The sequence below is a fragment of the Equus asinus genome, chromosome 4 (genome assembly GCF_041296235.1).
Source record: "Equus asinus isolate D_3611 breed Donkey chromosome 4, EquAss-T2T_v2, whole genome shotgun sequence".
NCBI lineage: Eukaryota > Metazoa > Chordata > Mammalia > Perissodactyla > Equidae > Equus > Equus asinus.
In genome coordinates, this window is record NC_091793.1 from 52,956,417 (window position 1) to 52,971,176 (window position 14,760).

The 14,760-nt window shown below is 36.2% G+C and overlaps 1 protein-coding gene across 1 annotated transcript in view; it reads right to left on the bottom strand.

Moving 5' to 3' along the window:
* Positions 1-14,760, bottom strand: part of NAV3 (neuron navigator 3) — a 775,925-nt gene that overhangs the window by 568,470 nt on the left and 192,695 nt on the right. Inside the window, exons 2-3 of the mRNA XM_070507275.1 lie at positions 5,139-5,239; positions 1,333-1,739 (exon numbers count right to left, since the gene is read on the bottom strand). Of these exons, the coding sequence (XP_070363376.1) occupies positions 1,333-1,404 (72 nt within the window). The 5' untranslated portion in view covers positions 1,405-1,739; positions 5,139-5,239. The remainder of the gene's footprint in view (positions 1-1,332; positions 1,740-5,138; positions 5,240-14,760) is intronic.

Consider the following 14,760-nt stretch of genomic DNA (forward strand, 5'->3'; position numbering starts at 1 on the left):
CTCAGTGCTAGCAAAAAAAAAAAAAATGCTGACCATTTGAAACACCAACAGCATTCTTGTTAACACACTTATTTGTGCAGAAATTTATATGCACATTGAAGGGAGAGTTGATTCCAGGCATTTTGGATTTTACAGTACTTAGTATTTTCTGAGATTTACTTATACTGCAAGTAAACTCAATGCATGAACCAAACTGGGCATAAATAACCCATCCATTTCTGCCTGGATTGATGCAAAAGGATCACTATAGCCCCCGTTCAAGTGGTGGTGGTCATAATGGCAGAACAAATTAATAAGCTATTGCCTCTGTACAACCTCTTCTAAACTTCTTACCTCCAAAACTGTGAAAGAGCTAGTTGTCTTCTGGGAGTGCAAAGTGACTAGTAAACAAATTGCTAAGACAGATGTAAAAACAAACCTTAATCATGCCCTTGAGATCCAAGTCTCACTAAAAATCTCCTTTCTTTTAGCCCATTATTCCTTGCTTTTGTGCCTTAGACACTGGGTCCCCACACACCTCTCCTGTACTAATGGAGTCAATGGAAGCACCACAAAAAATAATATATTTCATTATGAGTGGGCTTTCTCTCCTGGGCACCATCTCCAGCCCTTCTGATAAGCACTCTCTAGATGATTCTCTCCTCAGTGCAGTTTAGCAGGTAAGAGTTTCTAAAAAAGTAGAAAAACAAGGTTTAAGTGCCACCTTCATTATTCAATTCCAAGCTTATTACTCAGAAACTCTCTAAACCTGTTTTGAAAAATATATTGGCACAGTCCTTTCTTGATATTTTCTATTAGTCCCTTTGACATCACACATGAAGAGTCAAACCAAAGCTCATAGCTGCCTCATGACTCTTTTTTCAGGCCAGCTGTTAAAACGCTTAAGTTGATGAACCCCAAGGACATGAAAGTTGAAAATTTCAAATGCCAATTACGCCTTCTAATGGCAGCAAGACAGGTGTTCTCTTTCAGGAAACTCTAACTTGCTCCATTACTCCGAAGATGCCCTAGGACTCACACCTCACCCTGTATCTCAGAAAACTGTTCACCTGAGGTCAGGCCAGCAGGTCACTAGAATAAAGTCAAGAGTGAACAAATACAGTGGACTCCTTTGCCAACCCACTGGATGGATGAATTCGGAAGACTTTAGAAATAAAACCACCAACTGGTAATGAAATCCAGGCCCATAGCAACACTTGGCTATAGGGAAGAATTTATTTCCATGAAATCATATGCTATTTTATCTCCTAAAGCACATTCATTTTCAATTTACAAAATTCTCCTTAAGCATAAACAAAAAGGACCAAGCAAAAGGAAATGTATTTGTATTACCTTCTTCTGATCTTCTAGCTTGTGACTCACTGGATTCTTCCCATGTCTGTTCATCTCTGAAGATAAATCCATCACATAGGTTCTTACCCTTCGAAATGGAATCTCTTCAAAAAAGCAGCAAACTAATCCAAGATGCAATCACTAGGAAAACACTGGCATGCCACATTTCCCATCACACACCGTCTCTGAACTTCATCAGCTCCGAGGAATGATTAAAAAATCCATTGAGCGAATGGAAGAAATGAATTTTGCAATTGACTCCCAGAACTTTCCAAATCAGCATATCGTTTTTAAATGCTGATGTCTCAAAAGCAAACTATTCATCCAGGAATTTCAACTCCCACTGCTATCTTTTTCTTTCTTCACAGTTTTCCATTTTAATAAATAATTACACAGTTCCTGTAAACCTGTGATAAAAAAGAAATAAGCACACAGTTAATCTCCCCCACCATATTTATAGTAAAATTAATGAAAAAATTCTTATCTAAAATGTCCAATTTAGAAAAAAATTAGGCATGGATTATATTTCACTTAAAAGTAATAACAAACGAAAGGCATTATTCTTTACCCTTATGGTCATTAAAATACCAATTATAATACCTGAACCAAAACAGAGTATTAAAACCAGCGATTCACAGCACAGTGAAGCTAAAAACCGACAGGGAATACACATACACTCATCAAATATGTATACATGCTCCATGGTTCCACTGTTAATTTCAGCATTCATAGAACTAGAGAATTTAGAAGTGAGCCCAATATAACTAGACACTATGCTAGACTGACATTTTTCATAAATGATTTTATTTAAACTTCAAAATGAATCTATAAAATGGTTATTATTACTCCGTTTTAAGATGAGGAGATTAAGATTGAGAGGGTAAGTAAATTTTTGTAAATCTAGTAAACAGGTAGTAAGCAACAGGGCTAGAATTAGAATTCAGATACCTTTGTCCTAGACATACATGTCTCAATTCACACTACATATCTTGTCCACAAGGATACCATAAATGAGCTCGTCAGGTGGCTTGCTGGATTACGAATGGACAAGGCATTCTCCTTAAAAAGGTCACACAAACACATAGCAACGGAGTTGGATTGGTGGTTACCATAGGGGAAGGGGGGAGGCAGGGAGGGCAAAAGGGGTGATTAGGCTCACATGTGAGGTGATAGACTATAATTAGTTTTTGGATGGTGAACATGATGTAATCTACACAGAATTCGAAATATATTATGATGTACATCCTAAAGCTATATAATGTTATAATCAATTTTACTGCGGTAAAAAAAAAAAGTCACATAATCCAGCGGTTTCCAAACCCAGGTAGAAAACGGAATTACCTGGGAAGAATCTTAATCATATAGGTTCCCGGGGTCCACTCAACCCTGCTAATTTAGAAGCTACAGGGTAGTGCTGGGAAATCTGTATTATTTTCATCTCTTCTAGACACTTTTGATGCAGGAAAACCACTAATGAGTTGAAATCTCCCTCTATGACAGGGATTCCTAAGCTTGTCTGCATTTGGGAATCACCTAGGAAGCTTCAAAAACTACTGATTCTTGTGTCCCATCCCCAGAGACTGATATAATTAGTCTGGAATGTGGCCTGAGTCTAGGAACCAATGCCCTAATACATAATTCCCTTTATTCCCTTTACATAGTTGACCCATCACTACTTGGATACATTAAAAGAAAGGAAACTTAGTGTCTCAGGAGGCAGCTCTTTGCATATTGAGGCAGATCTAGTGCTTAGAGAGTTCTTCCCAATTTGGAAATGAAGTGTGCATTCCTGAATGTTTCTGGACATTTGTAATTATTTATATCCTTGTAGTCATCAATGTACACAAAATGCTTCCCTTTTTATCTGTCAGTTCTTCAAGTATCACCTTTGCCAGGTTAACCATCCCTAGCACTTCAACAATTCCTGTGGTTATTTACTTAGGAGGTTTCACTTTTTACATGGCCCATAAACTGAGCTATCCACAAGTGAACTCAAGGGTTGAGCACAGCAAGCTCCCTTTAAGAACTCACTTCCAGGTCCCACAAAGCATGCCAGGCCAAGCACAAAATAAATGATAAAGTAGACAGATAGTGTTTGAAAAATCTGCTCCTGAACTGCCTTTTGTCCCTCTCCATCTAGTGTTTCCGGTCTAGCCATTCTTTCACCAACCCTTGCTCTTTCTTCAACGCCCCTGCTCTGCCACACAGGTATTTTTAGTTGTGTACTAATGCGAATGTTACCAGCAAGGGAAACAGCATGGGCAAAGGCTAGGACATGAGAGGAAACACGGCCAATTTGAGGAGCTCAAAAAAATTCAATGAGGAGGAGTAGAAAAATCTTAAGAAGGAGCATAATAGAATTTGTGATTTTAAATGACCATCCTAACTGTAACATGGAAAATAGGAGGGAGCAAAATTTGTGGCAGAGAAACCTTATAGGGATTGTAGAACAATTGAAGAAAAAGACAACGGCATTCTGATCTACTGTAGGAGCTGATGAGATGGAAAGAATGACGAAACTGAGTGATGTAGTATTTAAAAGGTGGAGTTGATGGAATTGGTAATTGATCGGACATGCACATGGGTGTGTAGTTTAAGCATGCATAAGCACAGAGATGATGATGATATTATCTAAGATAGCAAATCCCACAAGAGAGGCACTTTGGACAAGAGAAGATAAAAAATTTGTAAAGCAAACAAAAGGTGCTTGCAAAAAATCCAGAAAAATTACAATTCAATCTCACTGATAGGCATAGAAGCAAAAATCCTAAAAGAATATTAGCAAACTGACTCCAGCAATGTGTGAAATGAATCATACATCAATTCCAAGTTGGTATTATGCCAAGAATAAAAGATTGGTTTAAGATTTGAAAATCAATCAGTGTAATTCACCACATTAACAAAATAAGAAAAATGATATGCTTATCTCTATTGGTGCATAAATGTAATTTGACAAATTAAACATTGATTCATGACCAAAAAAAAAATTCTCTTGGCAAATGAGGAATTGAAAGGGACTTCCATAATCTTTTTTTATTTGATAAAGTGTATTCACAAAATATCTACAGCAAACATCATACTTATTGGTGAAAAGTTAGATTTTCCATTTGCTCAGGAACAGCACATGAATACAAGCTAACATAACTTCTATTCAATATTCTAGTTCTTAAAGTCCTAGACATGCAGTAAGACAAGGAAATAGGAGGGATGCAGGCAAGCAGTATAAGCATCAGAAGGAAAGAAATAAAACTTTTATTATTTGCAAATAATATGATGATAGAGAGAGAAAATATTAAAGAATCAAGAGAGAAATTATTAGTACTAATAAGTGAGTTTAGCAAGTTTCCTGGACACAAAGTCAATATATAACATTCTTTTCTATTTCTTTATAACATCAAGAAATATTCAGAAAATGAAACTTTTAAAACATACTATTTACAGTACCACTAAAAATATCAAATATCTTAGAATAAATCTCATAAAACATGGTAAAAGCTTTAAGATAAAACAATAAAACATCATCAAAAATAAAGATCTAAATAAATAGAGGGCTATGTTATATTCATAGACTGTAATAATCAATACTGTAGAAATGTCAATTCATGCCTAAAAGATTTATAGATTCAGTGCATTACTAAACAAAATCCCCAGTTTTCTCTTTATAACTTGAGAAGATCCTTCTAAAATATATATGCAAATTCAAAAGACATGACAATCCAACACACTCATGAAGAACGAGGTGCAACTACTTGCTCTACCAGATGTTGAGAAATGTCATAAACAGCAAATAAAACGGTATACTTAACTGGTGCAAGGATAGACAAGTTACCCAATGGAACACAGAACGCCCAGAGGAGGACTCTTAACACGTGGCCGCTTGATTTATTACAAATGTGGAATTGCAAAGCTGTGGGGAAAAAGTATTTTCAATGAAGAGTTCTGGGTCAATTGGATATCCATGTGAAAAAAATGAAACTTGAACTCTACTTCACACCAATAATCAACTCCAGGTGGATTGTAGATCTACATGTGACAAAACAATAAAGCTTCTGGGAAAATATGTTCATGATCTGACGAGAGGGAAAGATTTCTTAAGCAAGAGCCCAACAGCATGAAACAAAGAAAAAAACGATAACTATCATTATATTAAAATCTAGAACTTTTATTCACAAGATTATACCAAGAAGAAGATATAAATGCAATCCATAGAGTAGGAAAAGGTATTTGTTATACATGTAACTACCTGTAAAAACATCCACAAATCAAGACAAGACAGACAATAGACAAAAATATTTCAATAGGTGCTCCAAAAAAAAAAATAATAGACATGGAGAACAAATTAGTGGCTGCTAAGGGTGAGGGATGGGGATAAAGGGATAGAACAAGGAAGGGATAGCACCAGGAAGCCGAGTAGTAAGAGAACACTGTTGTATTTTGATCATGGAGGTGTTACGTGTTCTATACATGTGATAAAATTGCACAGAACAACACACACACACAAATGAGTGTATATAAAACTGGTGAAATATGAATAAACTTTGTGGATTGTACTGTCAACTTCCTGGCTTTGATACTGTACTACAGTTACACAAGATGTTACCAGAGGGGAAACCAGGCGAAGGGTCTACAGGACCTCCCCCTACTTTTTGGTTTTCTGCCACTTCCTGTGAATCTGAAATTATTTAAAAATAAAAAGTGAGGGAAAAAAGAAGATGTAAAGATAGTCAACACCACATGAAAAAGTTACCACCCTATTACTAATCAGGGACATGCTAATGTGAACCATGATGAGATATAACTTCTCATCTACCTAAACAGATCTGAAGAATGACAATACCAACTGTTGGCAAAGACACGGAACCTCAAGAGCACTGCTGGTGAAAATGTAAACTGGTCAAACTATTTTGCAAAAAAATTTGGTCTTACCAACAAACTTTGAGGACACATATATTGTATGACTCCTAAGCATGTACTCTTAAAAATATACGCACATGCGCATCAAGAAAAGTGTACAAGAAAGTTCCTTTAGAATGGCCAAAAACACCAGAAACACCCCAGTATCAGAATGGATAGATAACTTGTGGTATATTTATAGAAGAGGTAACTGTATATTAAATAAAATAAATAGACTATAGACACACATATCAATATGGATGACTCTCAAAAATATTAAGAATTTAAAGAAGACCAAACCAAAAGACTATATACTATATGATTCTATTTATATAAAGTTCAAAAAACTAGTAAAACTCAATTATGGTATTAGAAGTCAGGATAGGGGTTACCTTTGGTGAGGGGGAGAGAAGGGGTTTTGACTGGAGTGCCAACAATATTCTATTTTTTGACTTGGGTGGGCATCACATGGATGTTAGATTTGTAACAACTCATTAAGCTGTAAATTTACATTCTGTCTTTTTCTATTATGTTTTGTGGTTAAAAAAAAAACTAGCTAATAAAAAATTCAGATCCATCTCTGTCTTTAATACTCCCATGAATAGTCTCTCCAATACGTAACAGATAAGTCTCTAAGTTAGACAGATGGATTAGTGGCCGTTATTTTTTTAAGGTTATGGATCAGCTGTTGGATTATGGCAAAGAATTTCGCCTGAGAAAAATGTCAAGTCTACCAACACATGGTCAATCAAATGTCAGAAAATGTATTCATCTCCTGACTTCCAGTATATCTCCCACTTTCTTTAGAGTAATGAGTTACTAGATTCTATCAATCATACTTTTTGTGCACATTTTCTTAGTATGAAATAATATTTCCCAAAGCATCATGAATGCTTTACTCAAATTTATCCACCTTACCAATACCTCCCCTTACTGTGCTAAAAGACATAGAAAAGACACATAGCACTGAGTGCCTAATATGTACTTGACACAGTACAGATTTCAAATCCAGCTCGTATCTTTATGGAGCTTGCAGTCTAGGGGAAATCAGATGAAAATAAAACTAAGGCGCATCAACATATCTCCAACTTTGTTCAACATCAAAACCTTAGAATAATGATGAATTTACACCAATGATAAAAGGTAATTTCATGTGGACAGAATTAATTAATGGAACATAATACAGATAAAAATTAATTTGCATATGATTTCAGTTCAAAATGCATAAAGAATACAATATGACTTATGCCCACCTTTGTGAAATGAAAATCATTTATAAGAAAACACTAAAGTAGCCGACAGAAAAAGAGTGGATTTATGCATATTAAAATGATCCTAAAAAGTATTCTCTCATATGAAGGTAATTGTCAATATGTCATATTAATTCTCTGCCACTTCATTGGTTGGGTTTGGTAGTGAAATCCAAATTATATGCATAAATATAAATAGCTTCATTTTTTTTATAGCTTAAGAGAAGGTTTCCATATTGTTCAGACTTACCTAGAAGTCCCTCACTCATGTTAAGGATTTAAAAAGATCAAGAAAGTGAGATTTTGAAAGGATTTTGAGTGACTGGGATGTGAACTACTTCCCAACCCAGCCTTCTGACAGGGATTTAAGGGGACCATTCAGAGAGCTTGATGCACGCTCCCCGCAGTCTAGGGGACATGGAAGCCCAGAACCTGGGCAAGGTAAAGTGCCTGTGGCATCAGCGTAGAGAGATCACCGGAGAAGTAAATTGTAATCTTTTCTGATTGTTGATCAAAGATGTATAAATCTTAAGGACAAGATATGGAATCTGTGGCAGGAATGTTTGCCTGAATTCCTTTACAAAAGGGAGTCTGCTCAAAAAAGTAATTTGCCAGGTCAGAGGACTCCTGCAGGAGGAAGCTGTAGGTGCTGCTGGAAAGAGAAGCTGAGGAGAGATCTGAAATGTCCAGCTCAAGGAGAGGTCATTACCAAGGTCAAGAGAGGTGAGATCCCAGTGATCAACAGTGAATCTTCAAACAACTCAGGCAGATAACCATGAGTCAGTTTTAAACAACCCCCAGGCCTAGGGAATGAAGCCATTCTACAACAGTACCAGCCAGGAAGAAATTTTCTACCTTTCTTCTACCTCTCTTCTCTTCCCCGTCTCCGCTACAAACATCCTAGTGATGGGGGAGGTGGGTAGGGAGAAGGTTCTTTCCAAATGGCAGAAGTATGGTAGGGAGGGGCACTGTTACCCAGTCTTGGTTTAGGTGAAGAGGAAGAAGCTTTTGAATAAAGACGAATTTATAAACATATTGGAATAAATATTCTAAAGTGTGAATTAAAATTTTTTTGTCACCTAAAATGATCATAAATCTTATCTTACCCAAAAGTGAGCAAAAACATGAATAACCCAAATCTGCATCCAAGGACAGAGGAACAATTAATTCTACCAAGAAGTCTGAAGAAAGAGCAGAGGAGTTTGGAATAGAGACTTAGATTTAGGAGTCATCAGTCTAAAGAGGCGATCACTCACAGGAGTTACATAGGGTGAGAAAAACACCAGCGCAGAACTCCAGTGGAGTCAAATGGTCTCGGGTATGGTGGCCAAAATTAACTCAAAAAATGCAAATCTGACCATACCATTTGATTAAAATTCTTCAATGGTTCCCTAACACCTAAAGCCAAAAAGAAAAATCAAAATTTCTTAGCACGTCATTCAACACTCTACCTCTCATGGCCCCTTTTAAACTTTCCAGATTCATATATTACCACTTCCCAGCTTCTATATTTTGTTGTAATTATACCAACAAACTTAGAGTTCCTGAGGACAACACGTCATTTCACACCATGAGCACTAACATGAGTGCCACACAATCCACTTAGCAAACTCATACTTATCCTTACAATGTCTCCTCAAATCCATTTTCTCTCTGAAGGCTAACACTTTCTTTATGCCTCCAACCTCACGCCGGACAAGTTAGGCCCTTCTTGCTCAGTGTCCTACGAGCATTTATATGCTTCCCCCGGCCTAGCACACTTACCTACTTACCTGTCCACCACTAGATGGTCAGCCGCTGTTAACCTTCTTAGAACCCCCAAGGTATGGCAGAACACCTAGAGGCCGGGAACTATTCATTAAGTGATTCATATGATGCCGAAGAAAACATATGAGATGTGTGTACACACATACCACATTTATGCTCTAATCAATAATTTCCTAAAAGCCTATAAAGGTTTACAAAAGTGTCTCATTCTATCAAAACATATGCATAGTTTAGAAAGGACAATAAGCCCTTTCTGAACTTATTATTTTAGCCATAATCTTCTTAATTGAGGAGTCACATGCACACAATAAAGTACAAAAATCTTAAGTGTACAGCGTACGATACACTCAGTGAATCACCACCCATATGAAGATACAGAGCATTTGACAAACTCCGGAGGACTCCCTCATTCCCCCTCTCCCTTAATAGTCCTAGAGGTAACCACTACTCTGTTCTCACCGTAGACTTGTTTTCTCTGTTCTTCAAACTCCACATTCAGTGGAACCATACAGCATGTGCTCATTTGTTTCTTCTTTTTTTCAACATTAATTCTGGAGGACTCATCTAGGTAGTTGTACGTAGCAGTAGTTCATTCCTTTCTTTTGCTCTAAGGAGGGGATGGTTGTGCTTATGTGTCCCAGTTCAGGTAAATGATCAATATAAAGCCCAGTTTAACACAGATTTTTAATCATCTTGAACTCCATATCCTAATTCAGGCTTTCTAGACTCTTCATGTTTAAAAATGAAGAAAATAAAGACATTCACTTTACTTCACATATCTTTCCCAAGCTCTGTGACCTCTACACAAGTCAAAGAGAATACAAAAGAATCAACAGTTCCTGTGGCCAGATTGTTGACAGAGTAACAAATTACAGATCCAGAAATCACTAAAAAACAATTAAAAATTTCTTTTGGAATTTTAAGTATTAATCAAGGTGAATAATGTTTTACTCTTTGAATTATTACATGATCTCTATGTGGCTAAATCACTATTTCTAAAGTGCAAAGAAAAGGATCCAGGCCCAAGTGGAAAGGGTTAAGAAGTTGCTCCAGTAGAAGAGGGCCTGGGGGCCAGAATTCTGACTTCTCCTCCCACTAATGTGTCCCAGACCCAAGACTCCAGGTTACATCTAATAAAGGACTCTACTATGGTAAAAATATCAGAAAACTATCGGGATAATATGACTGTCACAAAAAACAGTAAAAATTCTTTTTATAAACATCAATACTTTTCATGATTTAAATAGAAAAAGAAAACTCAAATTAATAGAAATAAGATTAGAAGGGAGCCAAGTAGCTACAGCAGAGAATATCATACTTAACGGCGAACTGTCAGAAGAAGATATGGCATATGATACCATTTACATGAAGTTTAAAAACATGTAAATCATTAATAAGTACTACTTATAAATGCAAATATAGTAAAAGTATAATCTCATGTACGAAATAAAACACTTAAAAATCAGGAATAAGATAAAGATGCCTGCTATCATCACTTCAATAAACCATTATACTATAGGCACTTATCACCATGGTAAGACAAAAAAGTCAGTAAGAAATATAAGGATAGGAAAGGTAGAAAAATTATTTGCATATAATATTATTGACTATATAGAGAGTTCAAGAAAATTTATAAACAAATTATTTAGAATAAGGCTATCCTTTACAATAACACTGGCAAAATATATACCTTTATATCAGCAACAACAATAAAAAGAGTGAAAGAAAATATAATTCTAAAACAAATTCTGTTAATAAGAGAAAAACAGAATATGATGTCCTTAAAGAAAAACTAGAAAAATATATAAAGATCTTTACATTAAAAAAAGACCTTTCTAATTGAAAGACACGAAAAGTATCTATATAAATGAAGAGATGTAACATGTTCTGGGTAGGAGGACTCAGTATCACAAAGATGTGAGTTGTCTTCCAATTATTCCATAAGTTCAATTCGGTTCCAATCAAAATTTCAATATATAACTTTATTATGTAACTTAAAAGCTGATTATTAAGTTCATATGTAGGAACAAAGGGATAAGACTAGCCAAGAAAATTTTGAAAAATACATGCTTCCAAAGATTTATATAAAATAATGATATTTAAGACAGAGAGAAAATGAACAAAGGGAAAGACAAATTGATTATTGGAACAGAACATATAGCTCAGAAACAGAAACAGACACACCCACATGGAGACAACTGATATGCAATCCAATGAGGAAAGAATTGACAGTTTTAAAAAATGATTCTGCAACAATTGGTTATCCACACCGGAAAAAATAAGGCTAGTAGAAAAAGATTTCTTACACAATACATAAAAAATACAAACTCTAATAAAGAGATTGATAAAAGCGACTACAGCCATCTGTACAACAAGAAGCGAGCATATAACATAGAAAAGCCAGAAAGGAGGAGAACATACCTACAGTGTGTGTGCATAAGTGTGTGTACATACTAAAAACAGAGTTCTTACCAAAAAACTACAAACAAAGAAGACAAAGGATGCAGTAGGAAAAGCAGCAAATTATATGGACATGCAATTCCCACAAGAGGAAACATGGATGGCCAATTAGCATATGAAAAGTAGTAATTGGGGAAATACAAATTTTTTAAAAAGATACAATGCCCCACCTAACAGATGGTTAAATGTTTTTAAATGTTACCAACAGCAACTTTTGAAAAGATGTGATGATACTAGAACTTTCACGAACTGCTGGTGGGTGTGTGACTGCTGTGCTGGTTTAGTGCAAGCACTGTGGTGAGCAATTTGGCAGCAGACCCTTGGACACATCAATTGAATTCCTAGGGAGAAATCCATACACTAAAAGACACATATGAGAATGTTCATTATAGCATCCTTGGCATTGGTGAAAAATTAAAAATATTCTAAATATCCAGTATCAGAAATTTAGATAAGTAAATTGTGGCATATATTTGTATGATATGGTTTATAATATTTAAAATGAATGATCTAAAGCTCCACATATCCACATAGACAAATCTTGATAACATAATTATGCCTCAAGTAAGGAAGTCACACACGAATAGAGTATGATATCATTTATAAGGGGTTTAAAATTATGTAAAGAAATACTAAATACCATTTAGAAACTCATACAAATATGGTAAAAGCATAAAAAAATGTGCAAGAAAAGATAAATCCAAAATCAGGATAGCAGGTGTTTTCTAGAATGAGGACATGGAAATGAGGTCGGGCAGGATTATAAACGGAGCTTTAATAATGATGCAGTACACCATGTCCTTAGAAAATTTCTAAAGTAAAATGTTAAAAGAAGTTAATTCTGTGTCTCTGCTTATTCACTCTGCTTTTCTTAACAATCAAAATAGTTCACAATAAAATTTAAAACTGTTAAAAAACAACAAAAGTGAGAAGTTATAGAATGTAAAAGTATTTATAATAGAGAAATCAACCAGTTGGTTGGTTGCAATCAACTATGGGACTACAGCAAATGGTTTCTGCAAGGCTAGGACCTCCCAATAGGTGGCATTTGACAACGTGTTTGCCGGGGAGGGCTCTTTTTGGTTGTCTCATTAACTGGAGAGAACTGCTGGCATTTATTGGGAGGGAGGGGAAGGATGATAAATGTCTTGCAATGCATTGGCACAATCCAGCACAGGGAAACAATGTCCCTAGATCTCCCATTGACAGAGACAGTCACCATACCAAGCAGCCTTGGAATATGCCTGACTTAACCACAGTGTGAGCTCAAGACCCTCACCATGCGAAGACAGTCTCTCCTTTGGGATCCTAAGATTTTTTTCCCCAGAGCCTCCTATGTCTCAGAGATTGTTCTAGGACCAGGAAAACAAAAGATACATAAGGCTCCCTGCCCCCTATTCCCTAAGCTGAGTTCCCAGCCAATCCCCTCAGCCAAGGAGTTGCACTCCATCCAGAGAACCCCAGGACATCATTATGCTCCATGGGGTTTGGCTGCACACAATTAAATAGAGTCTTGCTGCTATTGGGTGCCCCATAAATGCCCCACACATAAATTTACCCCTTTTGTTTTGTGGCATCATAGAGAACCCAGCAACCAGAAAATCAACACTAACACAACACAAACTTTTTGAATTAGTTTTTAGAAAACTGCAACCCAATTATGTAAGATAAGTTTATGTCTTGTATACCAAGTATACAGAAAAAGAATTTCTTTTAAAAAAGTGCCTTGCATCGTGCTTCACAAACTAAGTTCTGGTAAAATTCCATCTTTCCCACTTGTGATATGCAGGAGAAATAAAAGCAGCAGGGAAAACATGATGTTCCGTGCAACATGGCTGCCTGCTTCATTTCTGTGGCCTGGAAATGGTAGGCTATTTGCCTTTATCAGATAAATTGGCTCTGCAACCCACATTACAAGAACACGCATGGATTTTCAGCAGGAAGTTTGGACTTGATTAGTTCAAGATAAAAGGACGTAAGGAGGGTTGAATAGCATTCCGAGCCAATAACTGTATGTGTAATGGAGATGGAACAAAATAAAACATTCATATTCTTAGGTACTAATGATAAGTAGAAAAAAAATAGCTTGTATCTTTTAGCTAAATTTGTTTACTGTCTGAAAACTCAATGTAGTAATTCAAGGCCAAGTGACAGGAAATTACAGTTTCCTGGCTGACATCAATTCAATCTTCAGTAATAGTTCTGAAATAGTTTCTAAGCTCTGAAGAGAGGAAAAAACACACACAATATTTCCAATAACACAGGTCACAACCCAGATGATACGGCACACATTATGTGGATAAAATTATGATGTATGCTTACAAACATGCAGCGCCTTATTATGTAATTTTAATCAAACTTTTGATTTGATCAGGTTCTTACATTTGGTCTGTACATAGACTCGGTTATTTAAAGATTATAGGCACATAAAGGAGATTGGAAACACACTGCTGTTTCTTGTTGTAACAGCAAATAGAAAATTGTTTCATCTAGGTAATCACAAAAGTAAATATACTGAGAATTGGTGAGCTAAGAAAAGTTTTTAAAAATTTTCCAGTTTTCTTCCTACGGAAGGATTATTATCTACAGAGTTCCTCCTAGGGGAAGGGAGCATTTCTCATCTTTTCTACCCATGCTCATTCCCCCATAATACGTATAATTCTTTCAAAGAGTCCTGAAAGCAGACTTCTAATTGTCTCCCAATATGTTCTCCATTTATCCTTGATCAATTTTTAGGTGTTTTAGGTGTCTACAGGAGCTCAAAATGAGAGAGTGCATTACATTAACTCATTTACCTGTTAGCAAGGTCTTGCCACTTCACGATGCTGTGGCCTAGGGAACGCAAGCAGAAATGATACATGCTACTTTCAAACAACAACTTCAAAAGGAAATGCCTGTGTGGCAATTTTCTCCCTTTCTCCCTTCCTGTGGGCTGGAATGTAATGTGCTGATCAGATAGCTTCAACCATGCAACAGGGATACCACCCTATGGAATGACAGAGCAATGAGATAGAAGGAACCTGGGCCCCTGCAGCAGAACCTCTCACCTGCTCTGGAA